The following is a 27,242-nucleotide window of genomic DNA, read 5'->3' as shown; positions in this document are numbered from 1 at the left end:
AAATAAAATCTTTAAAAAAAAAAAAAAAGAAGGTCTCTGAAACCGTCCGGGTCCACTTCTCTACTTTAGTGTGTAAATGGCAGCTCTAAGGCTAAAGCTCCAAGATTGTCTAGTCTGTGTTCTTTGAATTTTCTTTTTTTTTTAAAGATTTTATTTATTTATTTTTTCCCCCCAAAGCCCCAGTAGATAGTTGTGTGTCATAGCTGCACATCCTTCTAGTTGCTGTATGTGGGACGCGGCCTCAGCATGGCCAGAGAAGCAGCGCGTCGGTGCGCGCCCGGGATCCGAACCCGGGTCGCCAGCAGTGGAGCGCGCTCACTTAACCACCAAGCCACGGGGCCGGCCCTGAATTTTCTTAGACACTTTTTTTTCCCCAACAAAATCTTTTGTGGAAATCTAGGATATAAATCTGATCAAAGCAATGAACTGACACCTTAGAGAGTTTTAATATTCATTATTTTTTAAATGCTCGAAGTGCTGCTTCTCCCCAAAGCTCTTGGGTTCTTGCAGGCACAGATTGAAAAATAGCCAGTAGTAATAACACACTTTTATTAGTATTTGCAGTGAGAGAGACACTATGCTCAGCACTGACTTGCAGTGTCACATTTAATCTTCCCAGCAGCCCTAGGAGGTAGGCACCATTATGATCACTGCTATGTTACAGATGAGGTGTTAGGCTTAGAGAAGTTTAATGTCATGCCCAAGGTCGTATGGCTAGTAAGTGATGAGAGTTGGGCTTGAACCTGTGTCTCCCTGACTAACCAGCCAATGCCCTTTATTGCTGATCTAGTGGGATCTCAGCAATAGATGCCACAGGATGTTGTCATGACTTTCTTGAGGTCACATTTGTGGTTAGTGCCAGCACCAGGATTGGGACCCAGGAATTCTGACCCCTGGTCCAGTGTTCTTGGTGCAGTACCATAGTGACACCTGCTTTGGAAATATCAGAGTTATATTTAGTAGATGAGCTAGCTTCCTGGAAACACAGTTCCCTTAAAACAAAATGTAGTATAGGACACGTGTCCTTCTTTTCACATAGCTTAGGAAGAGTTTTTTTGAAAGGGAGATGAGCTCTACTATATTCAAGTAGAGGGGAAAAATCTCTCCAGCCTTCTCTGTCCTCCTCTGCTCTCTCTTCCGAAATCAGCTGACTTGAAAAATCTTTGAAAAGGGTTTATTTTTGAAAGAAAAAAATTAGTAGCTAGTTTATTTGTCTTATTCTCCAGGTTATTGGTATTTATTTATTTTCGATTTGCTAAATTACCTACCAGCCTAACACAAGGGATAAATGCTTTTTATTTATTTATTTATTTATTTATTTATTTATTTATTTATTGTGAGGAGGACTAGCCCTGAGCTAACATCTGATGCCAATCCTCCCGTTTTTTCTTGAGGAAGAGTGGCCCTGAGCTAACATCCATGCCCATCTTCCTCTACTTTATATGGGATGCCGCCACAGCATGGCTTACCAAGCAGTGCGTCTGTGCGTGTCTGGGATCCGAACCTGCAAACCCCGGGCTGCCGAAGCAGAGCGCACACACCCAACCACTTGCGCCACCGGGCTGGCCCCTAAATGCTTTTTAAATGGTAATGTAAGTACATAGAGTAAAAGCCACTTTTTGTATTAATTCTTTTTTTTTTTTTTTTTTTTGTGAGGAGATCAGCCCTGTGCTAACATCTGCCAATCCTCCTCTTTTTTTGCTGAGGAAGACTGGCCCTGGGCTAACATCCATGCGCGTCTTCCTCCATTGTATATAGGACGCCACCACAGCGTAGCTTGCCAAGCAGTGCGTCGGTGCGTGCCTGGGATCCGAACCAGCGAACCCTGGGCCACCGCAGCAGAGCGCACACACTTAACCGCTTGCGCCACCGGGACGGCCTCTGTATTAATTCTTAAGATTGGTTTGGCAATCATTTAGAACTATAAAAGACTGAATATTGGAAAATATCGATTGAGCTTATTGAAGCAGCCTTGGTGGTGTTTTTGTTAATTTTCCTAGCAAAGGTGATGTTCTTTCTCTGTTTGAGGGCATGTAACATTTTAAGGAATTTTTATTTTTTAAAAAACTATGATTTTCTTTCTTTCTAAGTGTCTTTAATAACCTTAGATATGTAGTTTCTTGTAGTTGACTGATAGTGATGGTGCTTGTTGCGGGTTGTCCTGAAATGCAGACTCTGAGATGGAGATTTTGCATGCAGGAGTTTTGTTAGGGTGTGTTCTTTGAATCAACATCTGTGGGAAGAGAAGGAAGCAGGACTGGACAGAGAGAGATGGTGGACTGCCACAAAGTCTCAACAAAGGCCTGGGCTGGCCCTGCAGAGGGCTCTGGAGCTGTCCTGAATTGGGGTGAGGGGGCCACACCCTGCCTTAGTCCCAGCGTGGATATGGGCTGCCTTCAAGCGCAGGGTGTAATCTTGGGCAAAGTGGCTGTTTTCAGTAGAGGGCAATTTCTAGAGAGGGCTGGCAGCCAGCAGCACTCCTAGCAGCTGGGAGAATAAATCTCTTAGTCCTGGAGGGACTGGGTGGATGTCACAGCATTCAGTACAGTGCTGTTAACTCTTGAAATTCAATAAAAGGTTAGGGGAAGGTGAAGAGAAGGTCATGAGATAATCTTTCTGTGATGAATATGGTTTTAAGGTAGATGGGTAGTTGTATAAGGTGTAATCCATTAACAAATCCAGTTTTCCTGTGTGTTTGTGTGCGTATGTGTGTGTTTGTGTTAAGAAAGTTTGATACATAACCCTGTAAAAATAGAACCACTGCTTTTCTTATACAGTTCACCTCATTCATGATGTGATTTATTCTAGTATTAAATGCCAAATCTAGCTAAGTCACAGATCCTTAATTGTTCACACAGGAATGTGCTGTATGTTATAATTATCCAAGGAAAAGTCTTGGACCATGCTGCATGGAGAAGATGAGCATGGTCTACAGAAATTTTATAAAACCGGGAGCCAGATGGCAGAATATGATCCACAGGGGCAGATTTAATGTAAGGATTAATGACCTGAATTTTTATTTAAAATATTGCATGGCTTTATATTTCATAAATGATTATAGAAAAACACATACAGTTACATCTTACTTTGGTAATTTAAATTGTATACAAAAAATTACAGTAGATATGCAACTGAATTTATGGGCTGTCTCTCACATTATTGATCAGTTTATGCCATATGAAAAAGAAAATATAAAAATGTTTTGAATCAGCATTTTGGGTGGTGCATCTCTCAATAGATAGAGATGTCCCCTCTCAGAACTAAAGTGATGAATCGGGTTATATTAAATGGCTAATGTTTAGTGGGTTTTTTCTTTTTACTGGTAGGATAATCAGTTTTGTTCATCTTTCTAACATGTATTGGGATTGCTAACCAGTTGGACTTCATTTGCATACCTAGACTTTAGGTAAGCAGGGAAATCCAACAGCATCTCTAGGGGCTGAAAGCTCAAGTTTTCTAACTGTTTGAATGATATATTTTGGTGGCAGCAATACTAGTTGACCAGTGGTTACTCCTTCTTTTTTTTTTTTTTTTTATTTATTTTTCCCCTAAAGCCCCAGGCGATAGTTGTATGTCATAGTTGCACAATCTTCTAGTTGCTGTATGTGGGACGCGGCCTCAGCATGGCCGGACAAGCAGTGCGTCTGTGCGCGCCCGGGATCCGAACCCGGGCCGCCTGCATCGGAGCGCACGCACTTAACCGCTAAGCCACGGGGCCGGCCCACTCCTTCTTCAAGCAATTATTTTGCCTATTCCCAAACCTCTAATCTCCCTAAAAGTTAGATTTGTGATGGGTACAAGTTCCATGACACTGTTGTAAAACAAGCAAACAAACAAACAAACAAACAAACGGAGATATTTCACTAGGGGCTGGAATGCAGGGAATCACATCATATTTTTATCAACACACTTCTCATTTGCTTAGGTGAATTGCTTCTTTGTGTCACCTTCAGATATATTCTTTTTTTTGTGTGTGTGAGGAAGATCAGCCCTGAGCTAACATCCATGCTAATCCTCCTCTTTTTGCTGAGGAAGACCGGCTCTGAGCTAACATCTATTGCCAATCCTCCTCCTTCCCCGCCCTCCAAAGCCCCAGTAGATAGTTGTACGTCATATTTGCACGTCCTTCTAGTTGCTGTATGTGGGACACGGCCTCAGCATGGCCGGAGAAGTGGTGCCTCGGTGCGCGCCCGAGATCCAAACCCGGGCCACCAGTAGCGGAGCACTTAACCGCTAAGCCACGGGGCGGCCCCAGATATGTTCTTATAAAGGAACTCCTTCTTGGTGAAGCCATTCCTAACTCCCGCTTCTGATCAGGGCTGTAAATTGACTCCCCTTTCTTCCCATCCAGTCCTCCTAGTGCTCCTGACTCTGCTTCTTATTAGCCGTGTGACCAGTCACTTTTCTGTAAGCTTCTGTTTCTTCATCTGTAAAATGAGGATGATAGTTCCTACCTCAATGGGTGGCTGTGAGAATTAAATAGACGGTTTAATGTGGTGCCCGGCACAGAGTAAGTGCCCAATAAATGGCAGCCCTTCTCACTGGTGACTGTTAACCACTAGTTGCCCAGGCAAACATCTGCCCTCAGTGAGCTTTTTCCCCCGAGGCCTGGGGCTGGATCTTATTCATATACTTCACACTGCACATCTTGGGTAGTGGATAAATGCTTCTTGAATCACCCATGAATAACACAAGATGTGATTCCCTACCTTCAAGGGAGACCAGAGTCTGGTTCTGAAATAACTACAACACAAAGCAGAAACTACCATCACCACAGGGAGAGGTAGTTAAACTGAGAGGTTTAGAGAAGAAAGATATTAATAAGACAGGTTTAAGAGGCACTTAATAGGTGTGCAGCATAATATTTTGCAAACATATTGTTCAGCAAATGTTTTGTGATGCTGAAATTTTTTGATAAATTATACTGGTCATGTTATATTTCTACTCTGAATTCTACCCTCCTCAACTTTTAATGACAACTTGTTCTTTGAACTGTACATGTAACCGGGGTGGACAGAGTGCTATTTTTTAGCTCAAGCAGGTGGAATTAGATCTGAGGGCATCTGTTAAATGCATCCAGGTCCTTTTGACACTTTCGCAACCATTTACTGGATATATCTATCATCATTTACACTGGATGTGCTGTTATGCTCAATATATGCTAATTTCATATATTTGGTTGTAGTTAGTATGTGTAGATAATTTGGACATTTTTGCTTTTTTAAAACTTTCATTATATAGTTGTTCTATTTAATGACTTTGAAAGAATTCTTTCTCCAGAGAGAGCGCCAAACTAGAATTATTTTTAAATCAAATTTTTTTGGCTAGTGTGTTCTACTTTGTGGTTCTCCCCCCATTCACATAAGCTAGATTTAGGAGAGAAATCACAGGAGGATGTGTTCAGACAGTTGCTTGTTTGATTCCCCCAGAGGCTCTGGCTCTTTGATCTTCTACTAGTGTAGCTCCTCTGATCTTTTATTCTGTAAGGTGTTTGTGTCTCTGTATGATGGATGTTTCACTGACCCAAGTAAATGGAAGAAAATTTTCTCCAGCCTTTAAGTGTATTGCTTTCCTTGTTCTTTCAAAAAACACACTTTTCTTGGGTAAGAACATTTTAGAGGCATTTGGCATCAAATCAACAGAATAGTGGCCTTTAATGGAATTTGAAGCACTGAGAGGTGGTAGGAATCCATTTTTGTTTCTTTCTCCTTGACTATACCCCGGTCACACAATAAGGAAACAACTCTCCTCCTCCTCTTATTTTTTGAAACAAGAGTATCTGGTTTCATTGAATTTTGTACTTTGGCTTTTGTTGTCACTTTCCTTTTTCCCTTGAAGAGGAGGAAAAACTTTCAACTGTGTACAGAGTAAATTAAATTATGATGAGAATAGTCTAGGGAGTTAAGATGAACTGAGTTTGGGAGCTGAATCTAAGCATTACTGTGATGTTGTCGAGAGTCGAAGCCGTGATTCAGAAACATATTAGTCATTTTGATATACTGTTGATTTGACTAATTACCCTGAAGGCTGGCTGGCAGACTGAATTGCTCAAGTTAACTAGGAATTTTGATCAAATCAACAAATAATTATTTTTGTGCAGGCAACAAATATAGAATACTGATTATGTTAGACTAAGGAAGATGTTATTGTGATATAATCCTATAAAGTGTTCAATTCTAGCGTTACAGCAGTAAATTCTCAGAACACATGATAGAAAAAGCTTGTGGCAGCTTTGTGGAGAGAATCATTTTATTCTCTCAGTAAACAATATATATGTGAAAGATCCTCTGGTGCTAAGGTAAATACTTATATTTTAAATGTACTTTAATTATAGTAAGCATATTTTTGGAAGCCCTCAGAACTAAATATGGTCAGATTTCAAGTGCAAAATTCTCTTTAGATTTCTCACAGAAAGAACCTAGAAATGAACAATTTGTATGGCAGAGCCAGAACGTATTGCTACAATTTCCCTACTGGTTTATTAGATAAATACTGATATTAGCATGATCAGGTCTACCTAAAGCCCAAATACTTATATTTGTTTGGTTCTCATTCTGTCATCATCCTTTTCCTCACTTTTGAGAAATCTTTCTACAGAGTATTATGTTTATTCATGAATTTCTAATTGGCGATGTTTGTATGCTATATTTGTGGGTATAAATTTAAAATATTTTTGAAACAGAGACATGTTTACTTAATGGATAAAAATCTGTGTTTAATTTTACTTGAGTTGTCTCCTGGATGGTTTTCCTATTTTAGATTCCTTTTCTATGAGAGCAGGAAATATAATTTACTAAGAACTTAGGGCAGATTTGCTGTGTAATTAGTTAATGTTTGTGAAGCTCCTCCAGGGTAGTAATTCTGAAGAAAGCTCTGATGTTATGTAGTAACTTCATCCTGTATGTGTGTTCTTGACCAATCAACCAACCAACCAACCAACCAACCAACCAACCAGAAAGAGAAGGAGAGAACAATAATTTAAAAGGTTCAGATAATTTTGAGTTTGTTCTTGGGAAATTGTAGATGTAGATCTGCTGTTCATTTGCTTGGTCTCAGTTTCTACCTGCCTCTTATAGTGTATCTCCCTGTGCTGCAAGTAATTCTTGCATGTGAAGATACACATTATTTTTTGTACAATCTGACCTCAAATGCCTACTGCTTTGTTGGATACTCAACTAGTTCTCCAACTTAACGAGAAAAAGTGTGTTGATTTCCAACAAGTGCCTTGCTAAGGGGTGTTTAGTAGTAGTTTTCAGTATTTGCATGTCTTGCCATATGCACTGACATTAGAACCAATCTCCAGATAGGTTGCAATTCCATTCCAATAATATTGAGTCAGATCATCAATTTTTGGTAATCCCACAGGGCATAGAATGGAAGTGAATTATGGGTATATATGTTAATATTATATAAATTATTCTTGCAAAAATAAAGGAACTAGCTGGATTCCTCTTTTGCTTCCATACCCTCTTCACAACTCCTGTGATTTTAGAAGTTAATTAGCTCTAAAGTGCAGGATGCTTTCGAGGGGAAAGTAAGAACCCTTGTCTACACTTCTTGCTCATCGTTTCCTACCTGAAGCACTAACCTTAGGGAGAAATAGTGCCAAATACAAAATTTATCTGAAGCAAAACCAGCCACTATGGAAAACAGTATGGAGATTCCTCAAAAAATCAAGGATAGAACTACCATATGATCCAGCTATTCCACTGCTGGGTGTTTATCCAAAGAACTTGAAAACACCAATGCGTAAAGATACATGCACCCCTGTGTTCATTGCAGCGTTATTCACAATAGCCAAGACTTGGAAGCAACCTAAGTGCCCATCAAGGGACAAATGGATAAAGAAGATGTGGTATATATACACAATGGAATACTACTCAGCCATAAGAAACGATGAAATCCAGTCATTTGTGACAACATGGATGGACATTGAGGGTATTATGCAAAGTGAAATAAGTCAGAGGGAGAAGGTCAAATACCGTATGATTTCCTTCTTTAAGTAGTAGATAATAACAACAATAAACAAACACATAGAGACAGAGATTGGATTGGTGGTTACCAGTGGGGAAGGGGGGAGGGAGGAGGGCGAAAGGGATAATTCGGCACATGTGTGTGGTGATGGGTTGTAATTAGTATTTGGGTGGTGAACATGATGTAATCTATGCAGAAATAGAAGTATAATGATGTACACCTGAAATTTATACAATGTTATAAACCAATGTTACTGCAATAAACAAAACAAAATAAAACAAAATAAAATAAAATAAAATTCTGTCTTTGATTTTTCTTCTCTTGCTTTTGCTTTCTCTTTCTTTCCCCTCTGTACAAAAGACATTGATAACACACATGTTAATTTAGTGGAGAAGAGTTGTAATTAAAGAAGTGTAGATAGCCTGAAACCATTCAAGACTGTGCCAGTCACTCCAGAGGCAAGTGTAGATGAATTGAAGCAGAATATGGGAGAGTTGTGATCTACCCAGTTGCTTCTGGAGGCTTATAGATAAATTGATGCATTCCTCCCTGTGAGGACGGCCTCTCTGCAGGTCTGTTTGGGGGGCTGGCAGCCATCCAGTCAATAAGCCATCCTTGCTGCAACAGAGGAACTGCTTAATATAAGTCATTTCAGCTTTTACTTTTATTTCTTGGACAGGCATCACAGTAAATCTAAATTTGGGACCCCCAAGCAGAAATTAGAGCCTCCATTACCCTTTCTTAATTGCAAATTACACATGGCTTTTTTATTGTAGAGTCTCTGAAAAGTTAGCAACTAATGATCAGTATTTAATCTGTGGGCGGAGCTAGACTTTTGTGTGTGTGCATGCACGTGTGTGCATCTCCGTGCACGAGAGAGAAAGAGAGAGAGAGAGAATGTATGTCTCATTGAGATGAAGCACTGTTCTATTCAGGAGTAACCAGTCCCTCACCAAGTTCTGTTTGAATTCCACAGAATGGTGCTTGTGGCAAAATTAAGGCTTTAGAGCAGCGAGTTCAGCTGTTAATGAATACAATATTTTCAAAAGAGAAAGTTTAAGAAACTTACTTACAGGTGCATAATGATCTTTGGTTTTCAGGGCAAATGTTAGTTTGAAAGAGTAGGCTTTGTTCAAGTAGAAAAAAAAATCCTATTAAAAAAAGCCAAATAGTTAAAAAAGTTGTAGTGAATAGTGATGAAACTGCTCAAGTATAACTACAGTAAATGGCAATGCCGGAAGCTTTTTTGGATATGAGAAACCTTCATAGTGAGCTATATTTACTTTTTTCTTAAGAAGAGGTCCTTAAAAATTGTTGAGAACCTTGGGGACCCCAGGAAAGGGTCTTGGGGAACTCTAGGGTTCCTTCAACTACATTTGGAGAACCACTGATCCTAGACTGACAAAAACTTTGGCAGAAGATTACCTTTCCAAATTCCTAGAGCTAGGAACCCCATAAACTGAAGGTAAACTGCATAAATTTAATCCAATAAGTATTATTGCACAATGATATTAAAATAAGCATTAAAAAAGTGGTCCTTAAAAATAAGACTACCACGCTTCTGAACTCTTTGCACTTTCCAAGCGTGTTATTTTCTTTTATTTATTTTTATTTTTTATTGAGGTAACATTGGTTTATAACATTATATAAATTTCAGGTGTACATCATTATATTTCGATTTCTGTGTAGACTACATCGTGTTCACCATCCAGGGAGTAATAACTATCCATCACTATACACATAGCATGTCATTTTCATTCATATTTATTCCATTGAAAGTTAACAACTCATAAAACTGTAGATGTAGTTGGTCTTCCTTTGTGTGTTTTCTATTAAATATTTTCAAACATTTGTGGTCGTTATAATTGATTCAAATAGCATATTATATTAGGGTACTCTTTTCTCCCTATTCATACCCATCAGGCTGTAATTATTGCGCAGGCACTTTCCTTTCATATTGAGACGAAGAAGAGACTCGAAGTCCACTGTAATTGCTACAGTGTCCAATTAAGCTGGACAATGGTACTTTGCTTTTCTTTAGGATGTTCTTTTGCTTTTATTTTGTTAAATTAAAGAAATGTTTTTGCTAAGTAGTACATAAAATGGTACCAAATTAAAATAGTGAAGAAGGGTACACAGTGAAAAGCAAGTCTCCCTGCCTCCCCTGTCCCCAGCCACCTGGTGCCCTTCTGCAGAGGCAGCCACCTTAGCATTCTTGTGGATCTTCACGGAGATCGCCTCCATTTACAAGCATATAGAATAACACATTTCTTTTTTTTCTTACACAAATGGTGGCATACTGTACTTGCCATTCTGTACATATCCTGGCAGCCTTTCCCTATCGATACATTCAGAGCTGTGTCCTTTTTTTTTTTTAAATTGTCACATAGTATCCGTTGTATAAAAGTGCCATAATTTGTAGAACCAGACTATTACTGATGGGTATTTAGGATCTTTCCTATTGTTTACTATCTAAACAATGCTACAAAGGACATCTAGTTAGAGAGGTGCTAGTGGTTAAGAGACTGTGTCTGGGTCAGACCCCAGGATATTTGTGTGAGCTTGATTAGACCAGTTTCTTTACCTCTCTATGCCTCAGTTTCCTTATCTGTGAAAGAGGGGAATATAGTTCACAGTATTGTTGGGAAGATTTAATGAGTTAATGGTGTAATGTATTTAGAATAGTACCTGGCACAGAGAAGTTCTCAGTAAGTGTCAACTCTTTCTATTATTCAGTATGCCATTTTGTAAGGTGAAAGTGTATTTATAGGATAAGTGCACAGCAGTGGTTTTGCTGATGAAATTTAATTTTGAAGACTGTTGCCAAATTGCTCTTTGTAGGTAGAGCACCAGTTTATGCTCTCACCTGAGGTGTATGAGATGCACCCATTTTCACTTCTTGTACGTCACCTCTTGATATGTGTAGATCTGGACCTAGATTGTATACTACTGAGGCCCACATAGTTGTTGCTCAAGAGGGAGAGATTTCAAGTTAACGTTTTCTTCCCCATGAAATTTTTTAGTGCTTCTAGAAGATCTTGCTTTTTATTTTTATCAGTATGATGTGGTATCATCATATCTTGAGAATAAACTGATCATGGCAATAATATGTATGTGAGTGGTAAACTACTTTAAACCCACAGGTTTTTATTATGTACTTCTAGAATCTTTTACCTATGCATGGATGAAAAAAACATAGTCTTTTAAATCTTGGTACAACAGTGGTACCATTTGTTAGCAGTATTATTATATTTACATATAAGGAAGTCTTACATTATTTTTATGTTCATAAAAAATAAAGAAATGTGAAATTAGAACTTCATAGTCTTATGTTACCATATAAGTGCTTCTATTATTCCACCTACCTGAAGTCAGGATACCTGTATCAAATAGCTCAAGAACCAATGGTTTACTCCATTTCTGTCATGTTTATAGTACACAAAGTCACCGAACTTCTCATGGCTCATTTCATAGACTGGTGAAGAAAGGTGCTTTGTTGTAATCGGCATAGGACATGTTCTAGAGACCAGCAGGTTGTTGACTTCTGAGCCTGTTGCTAACATTATAATAAATGTTAATCACTCTGATGCCTCAGCTTGCAGTGTTTTGGGTAGGAATGCAAGTGCCTAGCCAGCCATGAAATTTGTAAGACACCGAGGCCTGAACTGATTATTATTCAAGAGCATGGTTACTCATAGGCTGGAACAAACCCCAAGCTGCTGAAACAGAACTTTTGTTATCATTGAAGTCACAAAAATTCCACAACTATCTCTTCAGAACTGGCTATTACCTTCTGTTTTGGGACTCTTCATTGTTTTGCCATGAATGCATCTTTAAAGTGGCTTTTAAACTTTTTCAAAGGGGGGCAATTGGTGGACCCATTTTAGAATTGGCTAAAAACTATAGCCACCTCTCTCCAGAAAAATATGCTCACAACTTATGAGATTCATGGGTATATATGGAATTTTATTGTTACTTCACTCATTGCACTTAGTACGTCTTATGCCATGCATGGATGAAGGACATTTTCGGAAAGGAGGTTTTTCATGTTGTTATTCCAGAAGGTAATCATCACATCATCTTGATTACACTACGGGTTGCATATCTGAAAATTTTCACATGAAAGCATTTGAAAGACTGCTAGTAGGGAGCTAATTCTGATTGATAGAGCTGTAAAAACAGATATGAAACTAAACAGCATAACTTCCCAAAGGCACCTACTTTTCCAGAGAAAATGACCAAGACGTGTTGGTCAAAAACTTAAAATATTTTTTTTTTCCAGAAACATTTCTTGAGAAGAACTTCATTAGGATGGGAAGGTTCTTCTTAGAGAAATTCAGAGCATCTACCTCAAACCTCTGCTTTGAAATACTACTCCGTAGAAGTTTTCAGATAATCTTATTTCCACGTTTACCTTAGCTAAATTTTAGGATTTTGTGGCAGAAATCTTAACTGAGTTGTCCCTTAATAGCTTTCGACAAAATAGTGCTGTGAAAGGATGGTGCATATAATCACAAGATTATAGTGATTGATTGAGTTGTTGGGGAGACTTTCCCCAAGAAAGGTCCAGTTTTCATGTTTCAACAAGTCCCTCCATGTGTATAAGAAGCTTTTCTGTTCAGTCATCAGCAAGCTGATGTCTCAACACTTGCTATAATTTTCAAAAGCTATAATTTTTACGTTTCAAATCCTTGCCAGTAGGTGTTTAGGTTCTTAAATAGCCTTAAAAATTAAGTCCCCCAAACAAATTTCAGGTAATGAATTTGAATATTAGTTTTAATTTTTCTTCTCCATTTATTCTGCTTATCAGTCAGTTGCATGGCACTTGGGTATGACCTAGTTGGCAGGCTATTCTAGTGAAATTAAGATGTAAAACATGGTGGAATTACTTCATGGCATTATTAACAATTTTCCATAATCCTGTTACTGTTTTGAAGTATGTGTTTATCAAAGCCTGAAACAATTTGGAATGTATGTGTTGAGAGAATTTTCTTTGTGCACAATTTATGTGTTAACTGGTGACCTACAACTTTGTGGAAAAAAGCAAGATACTGCTTTACTGGAACGATGGACAGTGAACAGTGAATGAGCCAGAGTCGAACTATGGCAAGTTGAAGGAGGCTTAGGACAAGGTCCAGGAGAGTCAGGGGCTATTTAGATGCCTGCTTTCTTTTCCATAGCCCAGCATTGCCATGTGATATGACAGCGAGAGAGAAAAGGAAACTGGGCCAGAGGATTAGAGCGCGGGGAGGATTTAGGTTTAACAGGATTTTATTAGGCTCTAAGTAGAGGTTGCCTGAGGTAGTTTGACCCAAAATGAATTCCCCCCACTGCTATTAGTTATAATTGAGGGCACAGAGTGCCCCTCTCTTCAGGTGTTCCCAATATTTGAAGAGTCTTCACCCTTAGATGGAATTTTACATGAGAAGCACATTTACAATAATAGACTTTTTATGTATTTAGTAGCAGCCAATTCAGGGCATTCCAAAGGGCATTCTGAAAAATGAGCTTTTCTAGTGGCAGCTGCTCAGAAAAAAAGCAACCAACCAACCACGAATTATATTTGAGATGGTTGATTCCTGTGCTTTGGGTTCCTTAAGTGAAATATGCTTTAGTCATAAAAAGATGACAGATAGAATCCCATTTACAACTAGAATTTCTTACAAAGATTTGTGTACAGTATGCCATTATCCTTCTTTAATGATTATCTGATTATCCCTCCCCAATTAGTAAAACAGTTGCAATAAAGTATGTAAAATTATGACTTTTGACCTGGGAGAGACCTAAGAAATAATCATTTAGTCCTAACTACCCACCTAAGAGCCCCATTTTTACTTAAGGTCTCACAGCTGGTTAGAGCTGGAACTAGAGTCCTGGGGCCTTGTCTCCCAGTTCAGAGCTCAAGTCCCCAAGTGGGGACTTCAAGTTTTCCAACTTCCACGCTTGGTGGACTGAGCTAAAAACTCTTAGCCCTAACCCTTTGCCCTCCACTTTAAATCCACCTAAACTCTCTAACCATTTTCACAAGCCAGCCAGAGAAATATCAGGAGGGAAGAGGGAAAGGTGGGAAGGGAGCCTGCCATGACTTTCCATCAAGTTCAAGACATTACTTCTGCTTTGGTAACTCACTATGGAAAGACTTGGCTTTACTTCTCTTTTATCTCTATGCTCCCTACCTGTGTTCTTTTTTTTTATTTATTTTTTTGCTGAGGAAGATTCACCCTGAGCTAACATCTGTTGCCAATCTTCCTCTTTTTGCTTGAAGAAGATTGTCCCTGAGCTAACATCTGTGCCAGTCTTCCTCTCTTTTGTATGTGGGTCGCTGCCACAGCATGGCTGCTGATGAGTGGTGTTGGTCTGCACCCAGGTACTTAACCTGGGCCGCTGAAGTAGAGCATGCTGAACCTAACCACTAGGCCATGGGGCCGGCCCCTCTTACCTGTGTTCTTGACCTCACCTTTCTTCTGCTTCTCTTGCTCCATCAAAATTCTTTTTTTTTTTGTATCTTCAAATTCTTTATGTTCATTAGTTCCTTCCCATTAGGCCTGCAAATATGATTACTTTTTGCTTAATAAAAATGTTCCCTTGGTTCTGTTTCCCCTTAAGGTGGCCATCCATTTCTTTCCCTTAAGGAATTTTTTATAATCTGTTATTAGGAGATATTATGTTTAAGTAGATAAAAGAATTGAAGGATTATATGAGATAATATATAATTAAATGCCACAATGTTTACATTGTAAGTTCAGTCTGATAATGAAAGAGGGATACGTTAAACTATAGTCATTGGTAGTTCTGGAAAAAAGGTGATTTTGACACATTTATAGCTTTCCTAAGTATTGGAGTTTTCGAAAGAGTCTGAAATTAGATAAAAGTGTCTGTCTATTTGGGAATGAGATTGAAGGAATTTTTTTAAGAAATTATTTTATTGAGGTCATATTGGCTCGTAACAGTGTGTAAATTTCAGGTGTATGATATTGTATATCAGTTTCTGTATAGACTGCATCATGTTCACTGCCAATAGTCTAGTTTTTATCTGTCACCATACACTTGTGCCCATTTACCCCTTTTGCCCTCCCCCCATCCCTTTCCCATCTGGTAACCACTAATCTGTTCACCTCATCCATGTGTTTGTGTATGAGGTTGAAGGAATTTTTACATTGGAAAGACGTGTAATGTAGATGACTAGAATCTAACCTTTTATGATTGTATGGTATATTTTATAATTCTGTGATATGGAAGCATGTGCTTGTGCTTTTTTCATAGTCAAATAAAAGATATCATACTTTCAAAAGAGGGCAAATAAAATAAATATAATTCATACATCAGTTATCTTTGTCTCCAACAATAATCTAATAGAATTCTTTTTCCTTAGGTGGAAAGTATTTTTATATGTAATATTAATGAGATATATAAATGTGACTGCTCAGTAATGTCTTTGGAAATGATAAAGTCAGTTATGTCTTTGCAGTATAGAATCTATGCTGATATATTAGGGTGTTAAGCGTGTATTTTGATCGCTGATCTCTCTCACTGCCGAAAAATTCAACAATCACACCACAAAACCACATGCAACCACTGTTGGAAGAAGAATCCTTTGGGTACTTTTTTGGTGTTGGTGGTTTGTTTGAAGAAAGAGAAAATCACTCGTTAGGGTCTGAATGATTTATAGAGCTCTCTCTCAAGCATGACGTTTGAGGAGATATGTGTGTGATTTTACAGGAAGAATAGGCTGAATATGTGCCAGCAGTGGCAAGCTTTACTCTAAACATTCCCAGCTTCAGACACCTTAGCCTGAAGAGAACAGAGGGCAGGAAAGGGGAACTGTCTAATAATACCATACACATGACACAAGCACACCTGCTAGTGACTGCAGCCTCTTACCTGTTCATGGCTTTTTGCTCGGTTTTGTCCTTCTCTGTTCTTCACTTGGGACTTTTAGCTTTGATCTGAGAGTTAAATAAAAAGCTTGAGATGGAAAAATGCAAAAAAAAGGAGGAAAGTAAAGTCTGATAACAGGCAAATGCAGAAATATATTGAAAACCTTGGTGCTTGAGGAAATACGTCCTTCTACATCTCTCTTAAATTTGGAGCCATCTCTTTCTTTCAGTTTTATATGGCCCTGGGGACCTGCCACTGCTTTAATACTCTAACATGGGAATAAGAGAGAGAGTGGAAATACCCAGCTCTTGGGTCTCAGGGTGTGTTAGGTAGTATTTTCATTGAGAGGATCTTCTGGCATAGTTTCTCCCTTCTCAAACATAGCTCGCTTGACTTGCCTGAGACTTCTCCTTTCTCTCTCAAATTTTCTTGATGTTGTGGTTTCTGTATTCATGACACTTTTAGATTCTTCAGGCATCTGCCTCAAAAGTATGATCGAATAAGCATCAACCAAGTGAGATGCACTTTTCTCAGAGAGGTTACAGATTCCTTAAGGGAATAGGGCCAGGGATTATAGCCAGGAGAAAGGAGAATATAGTTTTCTGGAAAAAATGCTGGACTGGGAATCAAGAGCCTTACACTCTATTTCCATCAAACTAACTTGTAAGTTTATGACTTTAGCTAAGATATTTATCCTGTCTGTCATGCAGTCTCACTATCTAAAAGGATTGCATGTAAAGTCGCTTTGAGAACTAACTTAAAGGATCTTAGAGAGCATGTGTCTAATTTTCAGTTAGAGGCAATTGGCGTGATGTATGTTCCCCTCATACCTTTGAAGAAGAACCTGAGAATCTTGGAGCTGGAAGGAATCTCAAGGAGTCTTCTACTTTTTCAACCTCTGAGATAAACCAAAACGCTCTGATTTTTCTCATTGTTATCATTACATCATCTGAATAAAAGACCTTGGCATTTTCACAGAAGTATTATGTTTAGGACAATGAGGAAGTTGAGTCAGAACTTGTTTTGTCTGTCATCACTTAAAATACGGCTGTACGCTGAGATGTTATCTATAAGGTCTAGCCTGGCAACCAAAATGAGGTGAAGAGGCTGGCTGCAAGATTGTAGGGAGTGGAGGGGTCTGTAGGGACGGGGAACACATACCCTGCATGCGTGGGGCGGCCACTCCTGAATTTTAAAACACCAGATGGGCCCAGCAAAACATACCTCTCAGTGGTAAAGGGCCATGGCTGGCAGTGAATGATGGCTTATTGAAAACAACAAATTTGTATTATTAGGAATTATACGTTGGGGAATTCACCGATTTAAATAATAAAATATAGTCATAGAAGATACGTACAAGCTGTTTCCCTCAGGTATATAATTTGTGCAGTCCTTCTTCTAACAGGCCTTCTTCTTTCTGCATACTTGAATCCTCATCCATTCTCCTTAAAAAATGTTTCTTTCCTCGGAATTATTAATTCTTGCAAGTTTTCTATTCTTACGTCCTAACTTTTTTTCAAAGATCCTTTAATGTTGAATGGTTAGCCTCCCACCCCCCAACAGAAGCAATTATTCCTTAACTATTTTCCAGTTTTTAATTCCACTCCCCACAAAGAGCTTGACCCATAAGTCTAACCTGAATCGTTACCTTAAGCCCCCTTTCTCACATTTTACTGTTTGTAGGAGGAACAGTTGATCAGTGTTCTCCTTGTAATACCCTTCATGTTATTCAGTTGAAAATAACCATGTTTGTTTTTTTTCTTTTGGCACTACAAGTCTGGAAATTTTATCATGGATTTTGTTTTCCAGTGCTCTGATAATTATAATGTAATTACTTTTCACTGAACTCTCTCCAATCTCTATACTAAAAAAATAATATTTGAACTGTACCCGGTCCTTTTATGGGCTGATCCAACTGGTGAGATAATACCACTATCTTATTGCTTTTGTCAGAGAGTTAGCACCACACACTGCATTGTATTCACTGTACACTCTATGACCTCAATATCTTTTTTCTCCCTTCTGGCTCTGTTATAGTCAGACTTTCTTCATATTTTATCCACGTAATTCATTTTTCATTTGTAAGTGTGCTACCTTATACTCACACCTAGTAAGCACTATCTTGTTTTTGATGGATCATTTCTGTCTCTGTTTGTCAAGGTTACTTGGAATTCTATTATATTTCAGAGAAGCTAGAAACCTTAACTTAGTTTGTAGCCACAAAATGACTGAGAATGCTTTCAATTCCATTATGACAGTCATTGATTAAAAATATTCAATAATATTGGACCCAGGAGTCTGGATGTTGTTTTATAACCATCCCAAGTTGCATCAAGCCATTTATTTCTGTCACTGTTAACTAATGGTTTTCCTGTTTCTGGATGTTTTTAAACTCCACAGACATTGGCATTATAGTTTCTTGCTTGATTATAGAAATTAGATTTGAATGATTTAGAATTATAACCTAGGGGTTTGTGGTTGGTGGTAGTGGAGAGAATAAACCCAATAATTGTTTAATTTATGCATGTAGCTTTGGTAGCATCATTATTTTATATTTTTAGTAGCAAGGTGAGAGAAAAATAGAGAAACCTTTGAATTGAGTAGAAATGTCTATTTTGTAGATATTTTGTCTTATGTTGGACTTTGAGAATGTCTATGCTTTGATTTAAATTTAAAAGTCAGTGTCCTGTTTAATATATGAACATAATGAGATGCATTTTTTTTTTATTGTCATTACAGGTTTCGGAAGGTGACAATGAAATGTGAAGAAGTTACATTTCTAATGTGATACTTGAAAGTTAGTGACTGCTTGCCAAATTTTCATGAAGATTAAATATGACTTAGAAGCATTGATTTATGAAGGTTTATGATGTCATCGGTTGCGACAGAAAGCAAACTCCAGCAGGCTGTGAGCCTGCAGGGAGTTGACCCAGAAACATGCATGATTGTATTTAAAAACCACTGGGCGCAGGTAATGTATGAGTTCCACCTTCTCTGCTGGTCTAGGTAGCCCTAGAGTCCATCACACTGAACCAGAGTTTCCCACTGCTGTGACAGGTAACTAGGCTTCCAGAAACATAGGGAAGAAAATCTTTTTGGGTAGGAAGAAAAACAATGTCCTCTTCTTGCTTTCCTAGAATAGTATCTGGTTAAAAACCATGGTTTTTGGGGCCGGCCCGGTGGCGCAAGCGGTTAAGTGCGCGCGCTCCGCTGCGGCGGCCCGGGGTTCGCTGGTTTGGATCCCGGGCGCGCACCGACGCACTGCTTGGCAAGCCATGCTGTGGCGGCGTCCCATATAAAGTGGAGGAAGATGGGCACAGATGTTAGCCCAGGGCCGTCTTCCTCAGCAAAAAAAGAGGAGGATTGGCGGATGTTAGCACAGGGCTGATCTCCTCACAAAAAAAAAAACAAACAAACAAAAACCACGGTTTTCACAAAAGCAACTAGGGAACATGTATGTTCCTCAGATATTTTTAGAAGAACAGCAGTTGGCCTTAAAGTGACTTTTACATCACTTTGCAATATACTTGACCGTGATTACATCCTCTCTCTTTCCCTCCTCCCTGCTGACTTCCATCCAGTCCTTACACTCTACCAATACTAAAATACACTTTTATTAAATATTTACCGAGTGCTGTGTTGAATACTTCAAAAGCCTTATATCGTTTAATCTTCTCCACAAACCCATAAGGCAGTTAGTATTAGCTTCCTCATTTTACAGATGAGGGAATGGAAAATTATAGAGGTTAAATAATTTGGTTGAGGTTATACAACTAGTGAGTTTCCAAGCAAGTACTTAGACCTTGGTCCCTTGACCTCAAGACCTGTGTACTTGGCCGCTATGCTCTATCATGTTTCAGGCTGGTGGTCCCTGTGTAATTTAAGGAAAGAAGATGCCTGGTGTTATCTGAATTCATTACAAAGCTGATTATAAAAGTTTTTTGATAATTCATTTTGACTTCTCTGTGACTCTTCTCTGATGTGCTTGTATGTATAATTAAGGTTTGAATGTTCAGAAAATTTACCAGCTCACCCCTTTCCTGAGGGAGTTTGCAAGTAGTAAAATAAATAAAATTGACATTCTTTACTACCTGTCCAACATTACATTCCTCAGGTGAGCTGGTAAGTGGCTATTTGTGTGACAGTGTTTTAATGACTACCCAGTTCCTTCCTGTGGCCGGAAACAGCACATGGGTTAAAGCACTGAGCCTGTAAATCACAGCAATTATAGGGGACACAGTTTAGATCAAAAACAAAATCAATTCTGCTTCTGGGTCATTTACACTTTGTAGCTTCTTGTCACTATCCAGTGTAAAGCTTCTAAGATTTTTTATGCATTTTCCATTCTCTGGTTTTTACTGTTAGAATCTTAATGACTTTGCTTTGGATATTAAGGGCACATCTGCTTTAGCAAAGGGAAGAAAGTAATTCAGGACTTTTCCAGATAATTAGAGTAACTAATTTTGGCTTTGCACTTTTAGAAGCATTTTAAAGCACTGGCTCCAAAGTGGGGTGGCGAACCCTGACGGATGTGCCCCATAGTCCATTGAGTATGGGAAGAATAGTTTAGAAGGTCTATTTCTATCTTTATCTTTAAAATATTTCTATTTTGTGTTTATAATGTAGATATTATATTTGTATATTAGTATGTGTATATATTTTAGTTTATTTAATTATTTGTGCTCATTTTTTAAACTGGTAGGAGCACACAGTCAGATGTTTTATATTGAGAACATTTTCAGCCCCAGTCATTTCATTTGGCTGAAGAAGTCTGTTATTGTAATATGTATTCTTTGCTCTGGGCCCCATTTTGTTTGTTTGTATATAGTACCTTTGATTGTAATCATTCCTGCTGGGTTATCTGTGATGTGATCCATTTAGTATTCTGTACCCCTCTTCAAAGACATATGATGTATTATCAACCTCTTGATTTTATGTAGATGGATCTTTTGCCCTGTTAAATTATGTCCCGGGCAAGCTTTTTCCAAAGCTGTTGGAATGCTGTTAAGAGTGTCTTAATTCAGCAGTGTGTAAATGCTCTTTCTCATTAGTGAAGGAGTAAATATTGGTCCCAGAATCGTATTATTCATTTCCATATCCAATATGAATGACTTCAGCATTATCAGACAATTTGGGTTATCTGAAGCATAGCACCCCCCTTTAGTGCTGATGCATAACACCCTCTGTTTAGTGCAGAAAAATATTGAGTTGAGGGTAAGGATAACTTTGTCAGAGGGAATGGTGTTTAGTTATTAAACACTTCCTTTTGTAAAGTGGGGACACTCTTGGTCTTATGTTGTTTCAGCCATTTCTTTAACATTGGGCAAGTTTCTTACTGTAATCTTTAGTCTTGACTTTTCCTTTTAAATAAATCTGGAGAACACTCTCAGTCTCTGTCTACTTCCAAAGGTTCTTGAGGACGTTTCTGTTACCTTTATGAATAAATATACTGGTTCGAGAAATTCATGTGGATGTCAATGTGATTATTGTTAAATGGAGATTTACTGAGTCCAAACTTAAGGTACATCACTGTAGGCATCACAAGTGGGACACAGGAATGTATTAGCCTTGGTCTGGGCTTTTAAAGGATGCATAATCTAATTTGGATGACAACATGAGATACATTATTACAAAGTGAATAATAATGATTATAGGAATCAAGTCAAGAGAAAGGACTTTTATGGATGGAAATGGCCTGGAAAATGGAGAAAGTGAGATTTTGCTAGCTTGACTGTGGACAAAGGAGGTTTTAATGATAGAAAGGAAAAGAACATTTTAGAGAAGGGTTATTGGGAAGAAATGCTCAGCTTTGGCTTTTTTGAATGGTAAAAAAAAAAGATGAAGCAGTCGGGGCAAGGCAGAGATGTGGGGCTAAGTGTGAGGTAAGGGCTGAGACCTTCAGTTGATAGGAATAAATGCCACTTATTCATTGTTTTGGAGTTTCATACATTAGCACTTTGCTGTGAGTTGTTCAGGCTGGGGATGGATGAAGAGCAGTTGCAGAGGCTTGGGAAATGGACAAAAATCTGACATAAACTCCTATGACTAGTGTGCCTGTAGCCCCTGGGTTCCCCTGAGGCAACTCAAGAAAACCTGTAAGGCTGGTGAGAAATGTGGCAAAGACAGAACTGCACTACAGCATTTTATTTACTGAAGTGTCCCATTAGCTGGCAAGTAGAGTACTTTTTTATATATTAAATTAGGAAAAATGAAGGCAACAAAAGCCTCTGGTGTCCAGAGTTCTTCTGTTTGTGAGGATACTTCAGTATGAATTCAGCATAATTAACGTATTTGACAGGTTCTGTTCTGCTGTTTACTAGTAGCTTCTATTCCAGAGCTTGAGTTAAAAAGCAAACTTTGATGGAAGAAGATATCTGCTTGCCCACCTACACCCTGCAGTCTGTCAGGGACAGCTAGTTATACGACCAACCATCATCCAAGGCAGTCTGTGATCAGGTGGGTCGCCAGCGGGGAGACCTTGAGGGGCCCAGTGGTGCACTTGAGTTTCCAAACTGTTCCCTGGGTCCAGTGATCTCATGGCATTCCCAGAATAGTTCTACAGTGGACGTTCGGGAATAGTTGCATTCCTAATAATGACACTGGAGAATCCAGGCTATAGGAAGTAGCCTCTGGCCTGTACTTCTTCTCATCTTCTGAGATGCCATCTTGCGTTATAAGTCACCAGAGCAATGAATCTAAAATCCAGATCTGTCTGGGTCATTTCTCTAGTTGCACATTTCAGTGGCATTTGGCCATCTACAGGCCAGGGTTCTTTATGTTCTGGCCTCTTTCACTCCCTGTCTCTCATTTAGTCTCTAGAAATGAAAAATTACTTGGAGTTCTGTGCCACCCCCACCCCTGGGCAGTGCCCATGGTGCTATTTCATGCCTCTCTGCCTTGGTCACTTAGTCTTCTTTCTGCCTGGAATATCCCTCCCTCTAGTTAACTGCCGCCTCTTCTATAGGACTCATTTGGGACATCATTTCCCCCAGGAAACCTTCCCGGCCCTCTGTCATGCTCCTGTTCTGTGCTCCAGCAGTTCCCTGAGTATTCTTTCACTGTTACACCAACCACCTTGTATTAAAATTACATGTACAGTATCTTCTTCCCAACCTCATTAAGCTCCTTGTGATCAGAGACCATTTGTAATTTACCTGCATCTCCAGTGCCAAGAACAGAGTGTGGCATCTTAAGATGTTCAATAAATTGTTGAACTGAAAAACAGGAAATATGAAATATAACTTTAGAAGAGCTAGGCAACTTAGAAAGCAGCTTTGAACATACACTAATTTTAAAACATTTTATGATTTGCTACCAGCAAGATCTCTGGACTTAAACGTTTAATGATAATGATCTAGAGGAGTGTGCGTGTGTGTTAAATTTTTGTAGTAGTCTGTAAGAACAGTTTATAGTCTAGTAGACTGTTGTTTTTTTTTAATAATTTTATTTATTTTTCCCCCAAAGCCCCAGTAGATAGTTGTATAGTTGCATATCCTTCTAGTTGCTGTATGTGGGACGTGGCCTCAGCATAGCCAGACAAACAGTGCGTCGGTGTGCGCCCGGGATCCGAACCCGGGCCGCCAGCAGCAGAGCGCGCGCACTTAACCACTAAGCCACGGGGCCGGCCCATAGACTGTTGTTTTTATCTCTTGCCTTTGCTTCTTTGCGTTTTCTGAATGGAAGAGAGAGCAAGAAGAAGCATTGGTCCACCAGGTAATAAACTTTTCAACTATGTTGCCGTGTGAATTAAACTGGTTATTCTTAATAGCACAGTGGTACTTTGTGGAGCTTCATGGACCTTGCTCTCTTCATTCTCTATCCTCTCCTTTCAAGCTTTGGATCAGTATTAGTTATGAACTAAATGGTGTCTGCTTTTAGAGCCAGGAGAACAGAGGTGATGGGTTAAAAAAAAAAATCAATTGGAAATGTATGTTTCTGTGTGCTTCTAGTTAATTGCCCAAAAGTTCTCCTTACCATCCTCAGCCTCCCAAAATAAGCTGTTATACAATTTTTTAAGCTAAGAAAATTTCACAGCTCAAATAAAGTAATGGTGATGGATGAAGAAAGCTAGTGGGTTTAGTAACCTTTTTCTTCTTGGAGAGAGTGAGGATGGGAAAAAGCTGAATCATCTAGATTAGTTAATTAAATCAAATGCCTTCCCACAATAATGAAAAATAGATAATATATTTTGTTGTGGTAACATTGGTTTATAACATTATATAAATTTCAGATGTACATCATTATATTTCGATTTATGTATAGATTACATCATGTTCATCACCCAAAGACTAACTACTATCCATCACCACACATATGTGCCTAATCATCCCTTTTGCCCTCCTCCCTCCCCCCTTCCCCTCTGGTAACCACGAATCCAATCTCTGTCTCTATGTGATTGTTTGCTGTTGTTTTTGTCTTCTACTTATGAGTGACATCATACAGTATTTGACTTTCTCCCTAATACCCTCAAGGTCCATCCATGTTGTCACAAATGGCCGGATTTGATCGTTTTTTTATGGCTGAGTAGTATTCCATTGTGGATATATTCTACATCTTCTTTATCCATTCCTCCCTAGGTTGCTTCCAAGTCTTGGCTATTGTGAATAATGCTACAGTGAACACAGCGGTGCATATATCTTTACACATTCATGTTTTCATGTTCTTTGGATAAATACCCAGCTGTGGAATAGCTGGATCATATGGTAGTTCTATTCTTAATTTTTTGAGGAATCTCCATACTGTTTTCCATAGTGGCTGCACCAGTTTGCATTCCGACCAGCAGTGTATGAGAGTTCTCTTCTCTCCACATCTTCTCCAACACTTGTTGCCTGTCTTGTTAATTATATCCATTCTGACGGGGGTGAGGTGATATCTCATTGTAGTTTGGATTTGCATTTGCCTGACAGTTAATGATATTGAACATCATCTTTTCCTGTGCCTTTTAACATCTGTTGCTAATATTCTTCTTTTTGCTGAGGAAGATTGGCCCTAAGCTAACATCTGTGCCCCTCTTCCTCTATTTTATACATGGGACACCGCCACGGCATGGTTTGATGAGCGGTGCGTAGGTCCATGCCCGGGATGTGACCCTGCGAACCCCAGGCCGCCGAAGCAGAGCACCCGAACTCAACCAGTATGCCACCAGGCAGGCCCCTTGCCCATTTTTAATTGGGTTGTTTGTTTTTTATTGTTGAGATGTATGAGTTCTTTATATATTTTGGATATTAACCCCTTATCAGATACATGGTTTGCAAATATCTTCTCCCAATTGTTAGGTTGTCTTTTTGTTTTGTTGATGGTTTCCTTTGCTGTGCAGAAGCTTTTTAATTTGATGTAGTCCCATTTAGTTATTTTTTCTATTGTTTCCCTTGCCTGGTCAGACATGGTGCTTGAAAATATGCTGCTAAGACCGATGTCCAAGAGCATACTGCCTATATTTTCTTCTAGAAGTTTCATGGTTTCAGGTCTTACATTCAAGTCTTTAATCTGTTTTGAGTTAATTTTTGTGTATAGTGTAAGATAATGGTCTACTTTCATTCTTTTGCATGTGGCTGTCCAACACCATTTATTGAAGAGACTTTCCTTTCTCCATTGTATGTTCTTGGCTACCTTGTCAAAAATTAGCTGTCCATAGATGTGTGAGTTTACTTCTGGGCTCTCAATTCTGTTCCATTGATCTGTGTATCTGGTTTTGTGCCAGTACCATGCTGTTTTGGTTACTATAGCTTTGTAGTATATTTTTAAATCAGAGAGTATGACACCTCCAGCTTTGTTCTTTTTTCTCGGGATTCCTTTGGCTATTCAGGGTCTTTTGTTGTTCCATATACATTTTAGGATTCTTTGTTCTGTTTCTGTGAAAAATGTTGTTGGAACTTTGATAGGGATTGCATTGAATCTATAGATTGCTTTAGGAAATATGGACATTTTAACTGTGTTAATTCTTCCAATCCAAGATCATGGAATATCTTCCCATTTCTTCGTGTGTTCAGTTTGTTTCAACAATGTTTTATAGTTGTCAGTGTACAGATCTTTCACCTCTTTGGTTAAGTTTATTCCTAGGTATTTTATTCTTTTTGTTGCAATTGTAAATGGGATTGTATTCTTAATTTCTCTTTCTGCTACTTTGTTGTTAGTGTATAGAAATGCAGCTGATTTTTGTGTGTTGATTTTGTATCCTGCAACTTTAGTGTATTCATTTATGACTTCTAAAAGATTTTTGGTGGATTCTTTAGGGTTTTCTATATATAAAATCATGTCATCTGCAAATAGTGACAGTTTCACTTCTTCCTTTCCAATTTGGGTCTGTTTTATTTCTTTTTCTTGCCTGATTGCTCTGGCTAGGACTCCCAGTACTATGTTAAATAGGAGTGGTGAAAGTGGGCATTCTTGTCTGGTTCCTGTTCTCAGAGGGATAGCTTTCAGTTTTTCTCCATTGACAATAATATTAGCTGTGAGTTTGTCATATATGGCCTTTATTATGTTGAGGTACTTTCCTTCCATACCCATTTTATTCAGAGTTTTTGTCATAAATGGATACTGTATCTTGTCAAATGCTTTCTCTGCATCTATTGAGATGATCATATGATGTTTATTCTTCATTTTGTTAATGTGGTGTATCATGTTGATTGATTTGCGGATGTTGAACCATCCCTGCATCCCTGGAATAAATCCCACTTGATCGTGGTGTATGATCTTTTTAATGTATTGTCATATTTGATTTGCTAAAATTTTGTTGAGGATTTTTGCATCAATGTTCATCAGTGATATTGGCTTGTAATTTTCTCTTTTTGTGTTGTCCTTGTCTAGTTTTGGTATCAGGGTTATGTTGGCTTCATAGAATGAGTTAGGAAGCTTCCCCTCCTCTTCAATTTTTTGGAAAAGTTTGAGAAGGATAAGTATTAAGTCTTCTTTGAGTATTTGGTAGAATTCACCAGGGAAGCCGTCTGGTCCTGGACCTTTATTTTTTGGGAGGTTTTTGATTTCTGTTTCTGTCTCCTTACTGGTGATTGGTCTATTCAAATTCTCTATTTCTTCTTGATTCAGTTTTGGAAGGTTGTATGATTCTAAGAATTTATTTATTTCTTCTAGATTATCCAATTTGTTGGCATATAGCTTTTTGTAGTATTCTTTTATAATCTTTTGTATTCCTGGGGTGTCTGTTGTAATTTCTCCTCTTTCATTTCAGATTTTATTTATTTGAGCCTTCTCTCTTTTTTTTCTTGGTGAGTCTAGCTAAAGGCTTGTCAATTTTGTTTATCTTTTCAAAGAACCGGCTCTTAGTTTCATTGATTTTTTTTTTTCTATTGTTATTTTAGTCTCTTTCTTTTATTTCTGCTCTGATTTTTGTTATTTCCTGCCTTCTACTGATTTTGGTCTTTGTTTATTCTTCT

At 38.5% G+C, this 27,242-nt stretch overlaps 1 protein-coding gene across 1 annotated transcript in view; it reads left to right on the top strand.

Moving 5' to 3' along the window:
• The window catches only part of FHIP1A (FHF complex subunit HOOK interacting protein 1A), a 228,275-nt gene that overhangs the window by 111,194 nt on the left and 89,839 nt on the right, over nt 1-27,242 (top strand). Inside the window, exon 3 of the mRNA XM_004420913.3 lies at nt 18,592-18,823. Within this exon, the coding sequence (XP_004420970.2) occupies nt 18,719-18,823 (105 nt within the window). The 5' untranslated portion in view covers nt 18,592-18,718. The remainder of the gene's footprint in view (nt 1-18,591; nt 18,824-27,242) is intronic.

This window comes from Ceratotherium simum, chromosome 12, assembly GCF_057802395.1.
Source record: "Ceratotherium simum simum isolate JZ-2026a chromosome 12, ASM5780239v1, whole genome shotgun sequence".
Lineage (NCBI taxonomy): Eukaryota > Metazoa > Chordata > Mammalia > Perissodactyla > Rhinocerotidae > Ceratotherium > Ceratotherium simum.
Note: the sequence above shows the minus strand (reverse complement) of the source record. Positions and strands in the feature narration are given on the sequence as shown.